The sequence below is a fragment of the Chaetomium globosum genome, genomic scaffold, assembly GCF_000143365.1.
Source record: "Chaetomium globosum CBS 148.51 scaffold_1 genomic scaffold, whole genome shotgun sequence".
NCBI classification, from domain to species: Eukaryota; Fungi; Ascomycota; class Sordariomycetes; order Sordariales; family Chaetomiaceae; genus Chaetomium; species Chaetomium globosum.
The window spans coordinates 1,120,425-1,135,782 of NT_165976.1; the positions used below are offsets into that span (position 1 = coordinate 1,120,425).

The following is a 15,358-nucleotide window of genomic DNA, read 5'->3' on the forward strand; positions in this document are numbered from 1 at the left end:
GCCACCATGCTCCCGGGCTTTAGCAAGAACCTCCTCGCCGCCGTCAAGATGATAGAGACTATGATGGGCAGCTCCCAAAGCAAGATCAAGGTCGTCGAAAAGGACCTCTGGCGGGAGTATCAGACACTCGAGAGTCACCTCGAGCAACGCACCAAGAAACTCGACCGTCTCGAGGCCATTGTCCGCAACAGCATTGTCACGGGCCAGATCACCCCGCATTCCCACAGCCTAACCGAAACCCAAGCCCGGCTCGTCCGGCTAGAAGACGCCTACCGCCAGCTCAAGGTAGAAAACCACACTCTCCGCGCCGCGGCTGAAGCCCGTCGCGCGGCGTACGCGGCCGCGGACCACAACGGCGGCCTCGACTCCCCGGGCGGCGGCAGCCCGTCTCCCTCGGTACCCACGGGTCCCAAAGCGAAGGCCAGCGCGAGCAAAATCCCGAAATCAGGCAGCAGGTCCACATTATCCAGACCCGTCGCATCATCCAACTCCGTAACCACCCCATCACGCAGCACAAGCCAGCACTATTTCAGCCAGCACCACTCCAGACAGAGTCTCGCCGCCCCCGGAGCCGACGAGATCGGGGTAGCCCGGTCGCGGGGCGCCAGCCCCGTCACGCCCATTAGGACAAGCGGCGGCGGCGGCGGCGACGACGATGACACCCTCACTCTCCCGACCCCCACCCAAGCATCCCATTCCCACCAAGAACGCGGCCGCGACCGGAGCAGAGGCCGCAGCACTAACACCGCCCTTCGCCCCCTCCTCCACCGCGCTCGCCACAACCTCCTCCTCTATCCAACACCCTCGCCAACAACAACAGCAACACCACCTCCAACACCGCCGTTAACACCAGCGGTGGTGGTTCCGGTTCCGGTTCCGGTTCGGGCGGCGCTGTGGTGGACACCAAGTGGATGCTGCGGCTGAGGGATCTCGAGTATAAGCTAAAGGCGGAGCGGGAGGGCCGGATCATGGACCGCGGTGAGGCGATGAAGCTGATTAATGCGAGTGAGAATGAGAATGCGGCGTTGAGGGGGGATCTGGAGAAGGAACGGGAGCGGAGGAGGGCGGGGAGGTAGCCTTGCCTTCTTTTTGGTGGTCGTGTTGTTCTTCTTCTTTGATGGTGCGGCTTGGTGGTGGTGTTGGGTGGTGGAGGGGACGTGGGAAGTGGAGAGGGTGAAGGGGGTAGGAAAAGTTAAGGGGGGTGTCGTGGTGGGGTGGGGACATGACGGGGTGGTCCGGTTATAGTAGAATCGTCTTAAAAGGGGGGAGCTACTGAGCCGAGTGCGAGAAAGGACTGCCTTCGACGATGGCGATCATTGGAAGGAACTGGTTGGTGCAGTGGTGGGCGTCGAGGGCTTGATGGGCTAGTTCATATTGAGGTTATGGCGCCGCTGCTTTCCAATGGTGGGTGGCGGGTTGGATGGAGGAAGGGAGTTTTTTTTTTGGGCTATGCGATTATTATACCATTAGGACTTGACTCGCGAGGTATGAGAGATGGAGTATGCTATTTATCTTTTTGCTATGGTGGATGTGCTGCTCTTGTGCTTTCGGTGATGCTACCTCTGGGGTGGTTATCTTCCTCCGTCTGTGTTATGGCTCTGACGGTACTTGTCTTGCTTTTTGTGTCTTCTTGGAGTGTCTGAGGTCATCAGTGGTTGTTGAAATAAACGTGTGTCTGTGCACCAAGCCGAGGATGCAGCTTGCCGTCCCGATCCCTTTGAGCTGTGGACTTGACCATGTCAACTCCTTCTTGTTTGTTAGTCCTTCATCGGTACTTGCAAATATGGGGATACTGGAACCAACTCTCGGCAAGGGCCTTCTCAGATATTGATGTCATGGTTGAGGGAAAGCAAAGGAAATCCCTCATTCGGTCTTTGTCTTTGAATCATTGCAAACTTTTGTTGGGAATGGTCCAACTTTCGTTTAATAGATCGACTTGGCTTTTATAACAACTAGGTACCTGGTACCTAGGTAGGCACTTAGAAAGAGCCTTGACATCGAGTCTGACTTTCAGGCTTTGGGCCCTTCCTACATGTAGGCGATGGAATTCACGGTTTGTCTCCAGGGTAACTACCCATCTTGACTCACCTCAAAGTGGCGCTTTGCAGTTTTCATGTCGCCCCTAGCTTTTGGAAGTGGAATACATGTTACTTTAATACACAGTGCAGTAAGCACATGAACTTAGCCTCGGTAACCAAGGGAAAGAAGCCAAGCACCTGTGATCCCGCCTTCGGCAGCTTCGGCTCCTGCTACTGTCGCCGCTCCTGGCCCGAGTCCTGGGCCCGCCACGGCAGTGCATCCGTCCGCCGTTCCGCCGGTGATCCTAGGCTCACAATCGCCACCCTGGGATTATCTATTGTTGGCTAAGACGGCCAGATTTCTGGGACGGTGGTCCGGAGCGGGGAGCTTTGTTGTGGCTTTAACATATCTCATGCTCGATACCCACCGTTAATAATGAATCGCGTTTCTTTGCGTGTGATGATGGGGTGCATGTGACGTCGGGTAGAAACTCAAAATCAGATGGAAGGCTTCCAGAAATAGTGGTGGGGGTATCCAAGTAGAGCATGGGGTTGTAAGTTGGTTACCGGCTTGGACTGCCTCGTCGCTGGCCCGGGTCTTCGGGCAAAGGAAGGTCGCTTGTTGAAAGGCATCACGCTCCTCTTCTACTTCCCGGACCACCGGTTACTTTCTTCTTCCCTTACTTGATTCTCTTTCTTCACTTTAGTTGCCGCCTACCTCCCTAACATTCACAATCACAAACAATCTCGACGGAACCAGCATTTTACCAAAGTGCGGACGAAACCGGCAAAGGCTTGATATCAAAGGCTGTGGGTAGCAACATCTTTCGGGCGGCAGTGTGTGTTCAGATGGCAGGTCCGTCGGATATCAGAGAAATGTCCGTTACATGCCCAATTGTGACTGAGATGGAATGGCATGTCCGTCGCATGTTTGAATTGTAATTGAGACGAAAATAGCAGAGCCCCAGAGCCGAACACCCAAATTGCCTCTGACCAACGCCGGCATAGTCACCGGACTCGCCGTCTGTAGAACGGAAGGTGCAGAGGCTTTAAAGGTCACCACGACCACCACGCCCACCCGGTGCCAGCGACGCGGTCAGCATCGACCATCACCGAACACCAACTCCGCGCGTAACCAACCCGCACCGGGAGGTACAGGTGCACTAATTACGGGCTGTTCCAGCGCTTCGTACAAACAATCGCGCTGGCCGAGCGGTTTGGGCCGTCTGTGGCGTCCTTGTCTTCGCCCTGACCCTCACCCTCGTCATCCTCTGCCGCCACTGAGCCTCCCGCGACGAAAGACAACGTGTGTACCGGTTGACCATCGTTTCAATATGACATCCGCAAAAAAGGCATCTGCAAAGGTCTTGAGCCGCATGTCCTCAATCGTCGTGTCGGCTCCCAGTTCGATGCGGTATGCGGCCGTCGCATTGAAGTAACGGTAAAGGTGATCGAGAAGCTCAAGATGCGCCTCGGATGGCCCGTTGTTCGGCTCGCAATGTCTCGAGACGAGGATGACGAGGACAAGGGCGAGGGCGAAAGTAATCTTCGTAAATCCCGCGGAGCCTGGCGGTGGATGGCGAGGCGCGCTTCGTGGCTTCTCTTTTGGAGAGGTATGTGCCGCGGCAGCGCGTGGCGCTGGGGTTGGAACGCTTTGTGGTTAAAATAGGTAATTACCCTAACTAGGTATCATACAGTTGTCGATTGCGACATTATCATGATTCTTTCTTTGATTCATTATCACCACTATTGTCCGATGTGTAATGCCATGCACAGCCCAGACAGAGAGTCCGCTGTTCCCCGCACGGGGGAAAATTATCTCAAGTCAAATATTAGAGTTATTTGAAACCCGTATATCGAAAAGGAGATCAAGGTTTCATCTCATATTCAACAAACTCCATTCTCAAATCATCTGCTGCTTGACAGGGTAGGTATCTAGGCAGAGAGCAGCAGTAAACACATATGTTGGGTGTCCGGTGTAATTGCACTTACACTCGACCTTGAGAGCCTCTGTAAACAATGGACCCGCAACTGAGATACCTCTGGTACACTATTTCTCAGGACCGCGCTGTAAACAGGGACTTTCCCTTCAGGCCTTGTCGTTCTTAGTTCAAGACTGGAATGAGGATGTGGGGCAGATCCCGCTTTGAGACGATACAATGAAGGCCGAGGAGTGGACCAGTTCCCGTGAATCCCGTCCCCACCAAAGCACTCGAACCCCGCATGTTTTGGCTGTAACGGCGTACACGTGGCAAAGGATGAAACAAGACGGCTTGTATCGGGCATGCAGCCCGCAGCTGTCATCCCGCCAAGCACGGGTTGTCTTACACACATAGACGAAGTGGTGGTCGAGAATCGGTCGTGGACGGCGTTAGGATTGGGCCGGTGGGATACGAATAATAGCATGCGGTCCCTGATGGATGAGAGGGGTGATATTGCGTATTGTTAGTAGGTAAGTACGTACCTTACTAGAAAAGTTACCCTCGGGTTCTAACTGACACAGCTCGAGCGAGCCGTTCCTCTCCGTGTCTCCTTACTGTTCGGCTTCCGAGAAAGAGAAATGGCCAACCAACATGACGACAGTCACTGGAAACACCCCAACACCGCAAGTTCAGTGTTTCCCAAACTCGGTCGATATTGCACGTCGGGGACGCTTGGCAGCCAGTGCGCGAGCACGCAAAACAGTTTCCTGCAGTTGGGAGGGCAAAAGCGTCGAGATCGTCCAAGGCACACACGTAAACGGGTTGTAGCAATATAAATAGAATGAGGCAAATCACCATATTGCCTTCTTTGGTTCGGTATCACAACGCGCAGAAACAGTTTGCTGAAACAAATTACATCTGGGATTATTCTTCCGTCCTTTTTGTTGATGTTGTTGATGCAGGGAACATGGTGGCATCCCTGCTCGAGGAAAATCTTGCCAAACGCTCGCGGCCTCGAATTGGCTCTGCTGTCGGGCTCGAGCCAGAAGGGGGCTCGAGGGTTGCTTTTGCCTCCGGGCTGCAGGGGAATAGGGGCAGGTTGCTTTTGTGCTGCAGGAACGGACCACGAGCTAACGCAGCTCGGCTGCTTCAACCACTTCGCCGGCAGTCGCCAAAACACGGCGATGCAACCATAGCACAGGAGGTAGGCCGGTTCATCTACCGAGTAATCAAAATTGATAAAAACATCAAGATTGCACTCCCTTCGTCGATGGTTTGGTTTTTCCAATTTCCAACTTTCCAACCACACGCGACAGTTCTCAGATCCGACAGTTGGCTTTCTCCACTGAACATCAGTGGGGCCTCTCGCCCGGGTGGGAAGATCTCGCTAAATTGCGGCACCCCCCTTGCATCCAATAGCAGAATCCCAGGGGCGGTGGCACGGCATTGTCCAAACGAAACGGGACACAGACGCACACTCTTTACACGTCGCTACGCGCTGCGAAGCCAGTGCATCCCGACAGTGCAGCATTGGCTTGCCGGCTGAGCCCCCGAGATTGGTTCCCGACCAGCGCCTGTGGATGGATGGCGTCGAGCGGCCTGCGTGTGCCACCACCCGCTTGTTGCTTTTCCCAGCCCCGGATCGCTGCGCTGCTGTGCCCCAAGAGCCGATCATGCCCGCCCCAGACACCACCAATGCTGCCCGCCGCAGCGGTAGGCGCAAACCCGACCTGAATATCGACACTTCATCGTCGCCGCCGCCGCCTCCCCCGCCGCCGCGCGCCAGAGACCGGGACCGCAACCGAGACAGAGACAGAAACAGAGACAGAGATTGGGACCGTAACCGGGACAGGGATAGAGAGAGGGATAGGGACCGAGACCGAGACAGAGACAGAGACGGGGACAGAGAGGAGGGGGACAGGCACAGAAACAGAGATAGAAACTCCCTCCCGCATACGCCCACCGGCGATTCTCCCACAGGTGGCCGGGCGGCGTTGCACCTGCAGCCCGACGCCCAGGGACGGGACACAGCCGACATTGAGACATTCCTCGAGGGCCTCACCCCCGTCGACATCCCGATCGGCATGTCCAACAAAGAAAACGACCGCCCCGAACCACACCGCCCCACCGCCCGCGACTCGCACGACCTCTCGCTCTCGCCGCGCCAGGTTACACGCGACTCGCTCGTCACCAACATGCTGCTCTCGCTCGACCAGCTGTCAATGGGCCAGGTCGGCACGTCTTTCGGCCCCTCGGGATCCGCCTTTGACGAGCCCGCCATCTACCCTTCCTACAACGACGACACCCGTGCTATGACCTTCAATTCGACCTTCAATTCGAGATCGGGCCGCGCTAACGGACACGGATACTCGTACAGCTCCGACTTTGAGGGTGCCGACGACGCGAGCAGGATATCCTCGAGGGGTCGCCGCAGCAACAGCAGCTCTGGTTACCAACCGGGACTGGGCCGCATCAACAGCATGCGTGAGCTCTCGCAGCGCAGCCCGGGGCGCGCCCTCCACTCGAGGGGCGGCAAGGGGAGCAAGAGCAGCAGCACGACGAGCGTCGATGCAGGATACGCCCAGGTTTTGGGAAGCCAGCGCTGGGCCCGCGGTTTCGGGGGGAGGTCGTCTAGTTTTGATGGGGAGCAGCGGCCCTCGCCCGCGCCGTGGCAGGTCGAATTCCCCAGCTCCTTTTTCAACGACGGATACGATGCCGCCCCGACCCCGACCGTGCCAGGCGGGCCACGCAAGCTCACGACAGCCCCGTCGATGCCCGTAATGCCACCGCCCGAGCCTAGGACGGTGTCGAACTCGCCTGCGAGAACTGCTGGCCCCGAACGACGCCGGAGTACTCGATCCTCAAGAAGCGCCACCGTCGGTCGCAAGCCAGAACCCAAGTTCAACCCGTTGCGCGACGCACCGCCGCTCCCCGTCCTCGACCTCGATTCAGCACCCGCCCCACACGTTGGATATGAAAAGGCAAAGGAGCTGCTCCCGCCGTCATCCATGAGCGTGACCCCGCAGCCGAAAGAGAAGCAGGGCTTTTTCAGGAGAATGTTCGGATCGTCCAAAACCGCCGTGTCGAGCGCGGCCTCTTCACCCCAGGTCTCGACCTTTTCGCAACCCAAATCCTCCACCCCGCCGCCACGCGAGTCACAGCAGCCAGCCGCCCACACACTGCAGAAGAAGACATCCTCCTTCTTTCGGAGGCGGAAGCACTCGGTCACAGATACGGAGCCACCACCAGTGCCGGTCGTGCCCTTGGTCAAACTACCTCCTGACAGAGTCGAGGCACTCTCTGCGAAACCCGAGCCGAGCCCCATTACCAGCCTACGACGGGCCATGGACCCATTCCTGCAGGAGAGCCCACTCTCCTCCTCTGTACAAACGTCCGCCGACGTCCCGTTACCTTCCATCGAGCCCCACGAGGCCCGGGATAGCTCAGGGAGAGGCGCGGCCGAAGAGGATGAGGGCCGCATACCGAGAGGCTTCTCGCCCGACTATGAGCCGAGTCCGAAAGCCGTCATCCGCAAGGTTGACCCCGAGCCTACAGGGCCCCGTCCCGCCGCCACTCCTACCCGTCAGACTGGTGGGACACCCGTGGATTCGCCGCCGAAATCATTCCTAAAGGACAACAGCGACAGCGAGGACAGCCCCGTGCGGCAGCGGAAGCCGCCACGTTCCGAAACCCGCGAGAAGGGCCTCAAGCCGGAGCCACGACCAGACGGGCGCTCGCGATCGCCCTCGCCCGCCGTGTCGAAATCCAGAAGCGTGCCCAACCTAAATAGGGAGGCTCGTTTGTCGGCCCGGGAGGGGCCGAAGCTGACGCTCCTGACCGACCGCCGGGATTCCCACACGCTCGGCCTGACACCCGAGACGGGCGGCGGAGTTGCGTACAAGCACAGCGTGCCGAGCCTGCGCATCGACAGCGCGGAGCCCAGCCCCAGGGGCATGGGGACCGGTGAGTCCGTCAGCCATTCAGCCAAGTCGATCGACGAGCCCGAGGTGGTGGTTGGTGACCCCACCGAGGACGACCGCCAAAAGGCGCAGGGGATATACGACGGAAACGAGGAGTTCATCCAGAAGGACAGGGCGGCAGCCTGGATGGGCGAGGAGGGCATCGTGCGCCAGCGGACCTTGCGGGCTTACATGGAGCTCTACGACTTTGAGGGCCAGAGCGCCGTGGCCAGCTTGCGGCAGGTGTGCCAGCGGTTGCTCCTCCGAGCCGAAACGCAGCAGGTCGACCGCATCTTGGTGGCCTTTTCGAAACGGTGGTGTGACTGCAATTCTAACCACGGCTTCAAGTCCATGGGTAAGTCCTCTCGAGCACGCTTGCGTCGACATCCGCTGATTATTCTCCAGACGTTATTCACACCATTTGCTATTCGATTATTCTGCTCAACACCGATCTCCACATGGCCGACATCGACCACAAGATGACGAGGAGCCAGTTCATCAAGAACACCATGACCACCATCAGACAGGCCGTCCAGGAATCGGTCCCTGATGCGTTTGAACGGCCCAGCATCCTCCCAGGAAAGGGGAATCTGGATGGCGATGGCCGCACATCTGACGAGTTCAAACACAACAGCTTCCGGGCGTCCTTCAAACCGCCGGCGCGGCCTAACTCGGCTCTGGGTGTCTTCTCCGACCAAACGCCGGGCGAGAGTTGTGGCCCGCTTGTGAAGGCACCGTTTGACGGGCCGCTCCGCGCCTGGGAGAACCAGGTCGAGATCGTGCTCAAGGACATCTACGCCTCGATCCGCGACGATCGCCTGCCGCTGTTTGGCGCCGACTCTACCCCGCAAACCCCCAGCGGCCTCTCGGTTATGGGAATGCTCAAGCGGACACCCAGCGTACTGAGCAAGGCGCCATCGGAGAGCGTTGCGTCTAGCCGGGGCCGGGTTTCCGAAGTGGCCAAGGCGAACTCGTCGAGGTGGAACTCCAAGAGCCGCTCACGCCCGAGAGGCTTTAACACCGGCTTCTCATCGAGTAGGACGAGCTTTGAGGACGGCAACTCGGTCTGGACACCGACCGACTCGTCCGCGACCTGGAGCAAACTCTCACTGGGTAGAACCCACACGTCCATGTCGATGGATTCCTTTGGCTCGTCGTACCCCCGCGGCGATTTCCACCAGTCCATCGGCTTTGCCAACGCGCTGAGCCAGGCCATCATCCGCGAGGACAGCGCGCTCGAGTCTATGGAGATCAAGAGCGAGCAGCTGCTCGAGGACGAGTCCTTGGAGCTTGCCGGCCCGCCGTGGGTGAAGGAGGGTATCGTTACTCACAAACACCATCTCGACGGCATCGACAAGCGGGCTCGGGACCGCAACTGGCAAGAGGTGTTTGCCGTCATCCAGAAGGGGCAGCTCAGCCTTTTTTCTTTTTCGCCCAACAAGTCCCTCCGCAACAAGAACCGTCGGGGCCTGGGCGGGAATCCACCCAAGGGTGCCGTGGTCGGCGGCGGCAATTGGCAAGACAATGCCACCAACCTGGGCACCTTCTCGCTGCGCCAGACCCTCGCCTCGGCGCTCCCCCCACCAGGCTACTCCCGCGCCCGCCCGCACGTCTGGGCCCTGTCCCTGCCCACCGGCGCCGTGCACCTCTTCCAGGTCGGTACGCCCGAGATCTGCAAAGAGTTCGTCAGCACCGCCAACTACTGGAGCGCCCGCCTCAGCACGCACCCGCTCGTCGGCGGGATATCCAACATCGAGTACGGCTGGAGCGACGCCATCATCAAGAGCGCCGCCACCACCGCGGCCGCCAACGACAGCACCACCAGCGTCAACGGCCGGCCGCCCAGCAGCGCCAAGGGCCACTCCCGCCCCGGCAGCGCCGTCAACGCCGCCGCCGTCGCAGCCGCCACCATGGCCGGCATCGGCCGCTCGTCCATGCAATCGGGCCGCTCCATCCGCTCTGCCTCCTTCGACTTCGCCGTCCGCCCGGGCTCCGGGTCCTCGGGCGTCCTCGGCGCCACCCTCCCGCGCCACCTCACCAACACCACCACCAACACCACCACCCCCAATACCACCACAAACTCCCACCACAAACTCCCCGGCGACCGTATCCACATCACCGACTGGTCCCCGCCGCCGCAATCCATGCGCCCCTCCCCGCTCGCCGAGCCCGAACAGCTCGACTCGCTGCTTAGCTACGTGCGCTCCATCGAGGCCGACCTGCAGGCCCACAACGCCCTGCGCTCCCCCATGCTCGGCGCCTTCTCGCCGCGCTCGGCCAACGCGGCCAAGGCCATGGCCAACTGGGAGCGCAAGAGCGAGTATTTGCTGAGGGAGATTGTGAAGTTTCGGACGTATGTCGAGTGTTTGAGGGGGGCAGGCGTCAGGAAGGGGGAGATTTATCGGGAGAGGGGGGTGGGGGTGAACGGGGGAGCGGAGGAGGGGGGAGATAAGGGGGGGGATGCGGATGCGGATGCGGATGAGGAGGTTGTGGTCGGGGGGTTGGGAGTACCGCCTCCTCTTGGTGGGAGGGGGAGGTGAGTTGGGCTTGGTTGTAGGGTTGTACCGTTGTGTACTGTTGTATGAGCCTTGGGGTTTGGGGTGGTTGAGGGGGCTGTTGGCGTTGACGAGGTCATGTCATGTTGGGGGGTTGGCACGGGGTGTTGATGAGGAGCTGGGTAGGCCATGACGGTGGCTGGAAGGAAGACATCATGTGTCGGCTTTGGGATGTGTGGAAGAAGATTACGGCGGTGAGGGAGTATATCTTGACATGATGGAAGAAGGGTGGGAGGGGTTGGGGCGTGGGTCGTGCATGACGCAATGATCGATAGACTTGGTCTTGGTTAGGGGCGCGGCCTCTAGGGTTGAAGACACTGTCTCGCGTTTCTTTTGTCGATTCTCAGTGTTGTTTTCCATCCCGGAGCGGGCGGGTTGTCTGACGGCAGAACACCGCACAGCGTATCGTCATAGCGTTTTGTTTCGTTGGGGACCCTCGTGGGCTTTACTGATATAATATATATACGTGTACTTCTAATGTAGATGATAGTGTCACATATCCATGCCCATCATGGTTGGGGGTTGTGGCGTAGGCTACGTTGGCATACGCTCCATCTCATTATGCGTATTGTCCGTTGCCCGGCCAGACAGGGGAGAACAAACCTGCTGTTCGCTTGAAGAATAAACAATCCGAATCTATAATCCGTCAATACTTCCCTGACATTATCCTACCTTTCAAACCTCTGGGCTACCGGCCCGTCAAGAACGCCGAACTCCTTTTTACCCTATTGCCCTAATTAGTGATTGACCTCCCCCCGTCTCCGTGCTCAAATACGAGTCATTCAACAGTCCACTCCCTCCTCCTCACCCACCTACCTCGCCCACTGACATGGAAATACATCCCCCCTACACCTCACACCTCACCATCCCCATGTCCCTATCCCCCATCTCTATATACATCAACCCACCTCCCCCCTCCCCAATTCACATATGAAACCTCGCCCCCAGCAACCACCACCCCCCATTCCCACCATTCCCACCACCACTCCCATTCCCACCCCCCAAAACAACCCCCCCCTCCGCGCACGCCTCACCCACCCGCCGCGCCCACGCCAGCCCCTCCTCCCCCGCCGCCCGCTGCCAGCTGACCGCCCGCGCCTGGTGCAGCATCGCCGGGTCGGTGCGGTACGCGCCGTGGAAGTACCCCGTGTGCGTCGGCCCGTCGTAGGTTACGTCGCGGATTAGAGGGGCGGTTGCGCTAAGGTTGGGGTGGGGGTTGTGGTTGTTGGTTTGGGGGGTTTTGGTGGTGGTGGTGGTTGGTGTGGCCCTTTCGCGCTTGACTGGCGCGCTGTGCCAGTGGTAGCCGTCTTGTCGCCAGAGGTCGATGGCTTGCTCTTCGAGGAGCCACGTCAGGGAGGAGAAGTGGTTTCGGGAGCGGCGCGGGGGGTGGTTTTGGCGGGGCTCGCTTGCGTCCTGCGTGCTCCGCTGGGGTGATGCGGATGAGGATGATGGGGTTTCTATGTACGGCGGGGGCGATTCCCGCGGTGGGGCGGGTGGTGGTGCTGGGCGCGGAGGGTTCCGGGTGTAGGCTGGTGGGCCTACGTAGGGGGGTGGTGGGCTCCTTGCGAGACTGCGTCGGCTCTGGGTGCTCTCTTCGTCGGACTCGTCCGGCACGGCAAAGGTACGGGGCCCGTCCGGGTCGAGGAAGGCCGATTGACCACTTGGGAAGTGCCAGGGGTATGATAGGGGAGATGGGAACGCCGTGCTTGAAGTTGGAGGGTCGATGTAGTGGTGGTCATTTGGGGTTTGGCGCAACGCCAGCATGAGCCCGCCTATCATCGGCTGGAGCTGGATGATCTCCTCCGCCTCGGGTTGCAGGATCCTCCGCCGAAGAGGCGGCGGCGGCGGTAGTCCGTCGTCTTCTTCCTCTCGCACGCGCTTCTTGTCCTCCCAGGTGCTGCTCTGCTCCTGGAATCTCCGCAGCATCTTCTGGTTCTTGTTCAGGCGTGCGGACCCTGACGGGATTCCACATGGGGTCCATCAGCCGGTTCCTCATGGTATGGAGCTCCTCCGCGGAGAGGAAGACGCGCGATTCCATCAGGTGGCGGTGGCAGGGGAACGGCAGCACGCTGGGTTCCGGGCGCAAGGGCGGGTTGGGGTTGTGTCGAAACCCGCTCGACAGTTTGATGATCTGCTCCCACTTGGGCTTGTACCAGACCTCGCACCCTTGGTAGCAAGGCTCGTGCCTGGTGCGGCCATTCCCTATGGGAGTAGCGCGGTCGGGGCATCCGCAGAGGTAGAATTGGTAATACCAGTGGCAGTCGCACACGGTACGGTTCCAGAGAAGCGGTGCTTTCCCTGGCCTTCGAAATGGCTCGGTTCGAATGTCCATCCTATCAATTCTTCTTTTGGTGTTTTGTAGTCTCGCCTGTGATATTGGTAGCTACCGTTCTCAGGAGATTTGAAAGGGCTTTCTTACCGTTGTGCTTTCCTATCTTTAATATTATGTCGTGTTTCTAGAGTTTTGCAACCCCGAGAAGAGAGCGAGGCAGGTGGCAGGTTGTTGGGCTTAAGAGGCTGGCCCCGTTCTCGCCGCCCGTGTCGGCTGCTCAATGAGGGCAGCAAGAATAATGGGAATCCCCAGCTGAACAACAATCGGATTGTCATGCTCCGGTGGTCTGAGACAAAGAGGGCAGGACGCAATGACATTGTTTTGGGTGGGTTTTGTTAGGACACAGGATCCATGAAAGCCCGACTCGGAACGCAACTATTACCGTCAAGATATCAGACCCGGCTTCTTTGTCCTAGAGATCGCCGGAGAAGGAAAAGCCGCCACCGTCATGCGTACCCCAAATCCCAGAACGTATCGATATTCTTTTTGCTGTCCTCGTCCACGTACTCGTGTGGTGGTCTGATGGTCACCCTATCCCCGTGTATCTCAGCCACGGCCCCCGAGACCGTCGGGTCTGCAAGAAACTGGTCTACGCCCCGGATCAGGGTTTCCATGGGAGTGATGGTCATATGCTTGAAGAGGCTTTTATCAGGGGCGATGTTGGTATCTAGGAGGCAAGGCAGCTGGTGTCAGTCTCTTCTTCCGTGGATCCGACTCCTGAAGCAACTCCAGTACTGTCACAGCCGTGACTAGAAAAGAAAAGGGGCACATACCCAGCACGGCAGGTGCCAGCGCGTTGATTTGCATGTTTGCCTGTGCGATAATCCTCGCCGTCGACCGCACCAGCCCCACCACGCCAAACTTGGATGCCGCATACAAAGGCGCAACCGGAAGCGGATACAGGCCCGCGTTGGATGCGGTGCAGATGATGGATCCCCTGGATGGTCCTCCCGGCTCCGACTTGGGCTTCTTATTCATGTAATGCACCGCCAAGTTTACCGCTGTCCGCCCCAAGAACGCAAGTTTGAAGCCCACAGGTCAGCCAGAGCCGTGTCACTGACATGCACTCAGAATTCTACAGCCGACTGGAGACAAACCAGCCAACAACCAACGCAAGAATAAAATAATAAAATAAAAAATAAACACGTCCACACTCACAGTAAACCGTCCCCAGCAGATTCACCTGCAGCGTCGCCACACTAGGCCTCGTCGGGCCCTCATCCTCCCCCTCCCCCGGCCCCTCCCCCTCCACGCCCCCACCCAGCGGGAGCCTCACTAACGAGGTAGCCCCCTGCTCCGACACCCCGGCATTAGCCACGACGACATCAAGGCGGCCGCCGAGCTCGGCAAAAGCCTGGCGGAAGGCGGCGGCCTGCTCGTCCCAGGAGGCGACGTCGCACGGGTGGAACGACACGGCGGCGCGCGGGAACTCGGCGGCCACCTCGGCGGCCACGGCGGGCCCGGCGGCGGCGTTAAGGTCGAGGATGGCGACGCGGTGGCCCTGTGCGGCCAGGTGCCGCGTCACGGCGAGGCCGATGCCGCTGGCGCCGCCGGTGACGATGATGGATTTGCTGGCCATCGGGTTGGGGTCGGGGTTTTGGGGGATTAGCAGCTAGTGTATGTGGTGAATCGTGATGTGTGTGTGTGTGTGCGTTGCTGCAGGGGAGGGTGGGCGAGTAATGTGGTCTGCACGTGGTGGTGGAACGGACATCATTGTCCGAGTACCTCTAGGTAAGAACGCAGTATGTACTCAGTATATGTAAAGTAAAGCAGCAATCGCTGTGCGGGCCGCGCCGGTAATGCTCCTCCGGGCCCGCCCCCGCATGCCGCATTCGTGTCGGCAGTTGGGGGCGCCGTTGCCGGCGTACATGTACCCAATAAGGGTAACCCGAAACCCCAACTTCTTCAGCTTTGAACATCTGCCATCCACGATTTAGCGATCACCGGATTCCGGGGAGGAAAAGCATCACCGGAGGCACGATTCATCGCATTAAATTCCGCCATTTGCTTTAGTTTGCTTGAGGTGTTAGATCTAAGAGCTGCAGATGAGGAGAGCGAGCAGACGCGAAAAGGAGAGTTTATGGGAGTAGGTAACTGGCAGTCATATATATATATATATATACAAACCTACGTATGTCAGAGGAAGCTAGACTTCAGCGATAATTAGGTCGGTAAGTGATCATATGTCAACTAATTCTTGACGTTATACAAAACAGAATACATAAAGTACACATCGTGGTCACCGTGGTCACATTTTCTTTCGGACTTCTTGTATTATGGGAAATTAATTACATATAAGGCCTGGCGAGCCTGATCTTGGGCAGGCTTCTGCGTGACGCCCATTAACAGCCTGTCTTCAGCTTTTGGCTATGCCTGTATGTTATGCGAGGTCCCTCTTCTCTTTTCTGTATCCCCTCTCGTTGGACATTATCAACTACCATTAGCAATAAATAAATAGTGTTTTAGAGTCTGCGATGATGATAGTGAGAAAGATTGTAGAGATGATGACGTGTAAAGTGTAAAGACAGGATGATAAAATGTAAATACATGCTTCCTTCATGCTTCTTCCAAT

The 15,358-nt window shown here is 58.4% G+C and overlaps 4 protein-coding genes across 4 annotated transcripts in view; 2 read left to right on the plus strand and 2 right to left on the minus strand.

The window, feature by feature from the left end:
• Positions 1–1,076, plus strand: part of CHGG_00369 (uncharacterized protein) — a gene marked incomplete at both ends in the record, with an annotated part of 5,583 nt that extends 4,507 nt beyond the window's left edge. Inside the window, 2 exons of the mRNA XM_001219589.1 lie at positions 72–455; positions 821–1,076. Coding sequence (XP_001219590.1) covers positions 72–455; positions 821–1,076 — 640 coding nt within the window. The remainder of the gene's footprint in view (positions 1–71; positions 456–820) is intronic.
• A 1,787-nt stretch (positions 1,077–2,863) lies between these two features.
• CHGG_00370 (uncharacterized protein) lies at positions 2,864–4,424 on the minus strand (the record flags this gene model as incomplete). The annotated part of the gene is made up of 4 exons (XM_001219590.1): positions 2,864–3,042; positions 3,333–3,607; positions 3,696–3,700; positions 4,011–4,424. The coding sequence occupies 4 exons, from the start codon at positions 4,422–4,424 to the stop codon at positions 2,864–2,866; spliced, it is 873 nt and encodes a 290-aa protein (XP_001219591.1).
• A 1,189-nt stretch (positions 4,425–5,613) lies between these two features.
• Positions 5,614–10,439, plus strand: CHGG_00371 (uncharacterized protein; the record flags this gene model as incomplete). Its single annotated transcript, XM_001219591.1, has 2 exons — positions 5,614–8,254; positions 8,305–10,439. The coding sequence occupies 2 exons, from the start codon at positions 5,614–5,616 to the stop codon at positions 10,437–10,439; spliced, it is 4,776 nt and encodes a 1,591-aa protein (XP_001219592.1).
• A 939-nt stretch (positions 10,440–11,378) lies between these two features.
• CHGG_00372 (uncharacterized protein) lies at positions 11,379–14,365 on the minus strand (the record flags this gene model as incomplete). Its single annotated transcript, XM_001219592.1, has 5 exons — positions 11,379–12,356; positions 12,409–12,799; positions 13,243–13,453; positions 13,560–13,787; positions 13,945–14,365. 5 exons carry the CDS (start codon positions 14,363–14,365, stop codon positions 11,379–11,381), a joined length of 2,229 nt encoding a protein of 742 aa, XP_001219593.1.
• Positions 14,366–15,358: the final 993 nt, after the last annotated feature.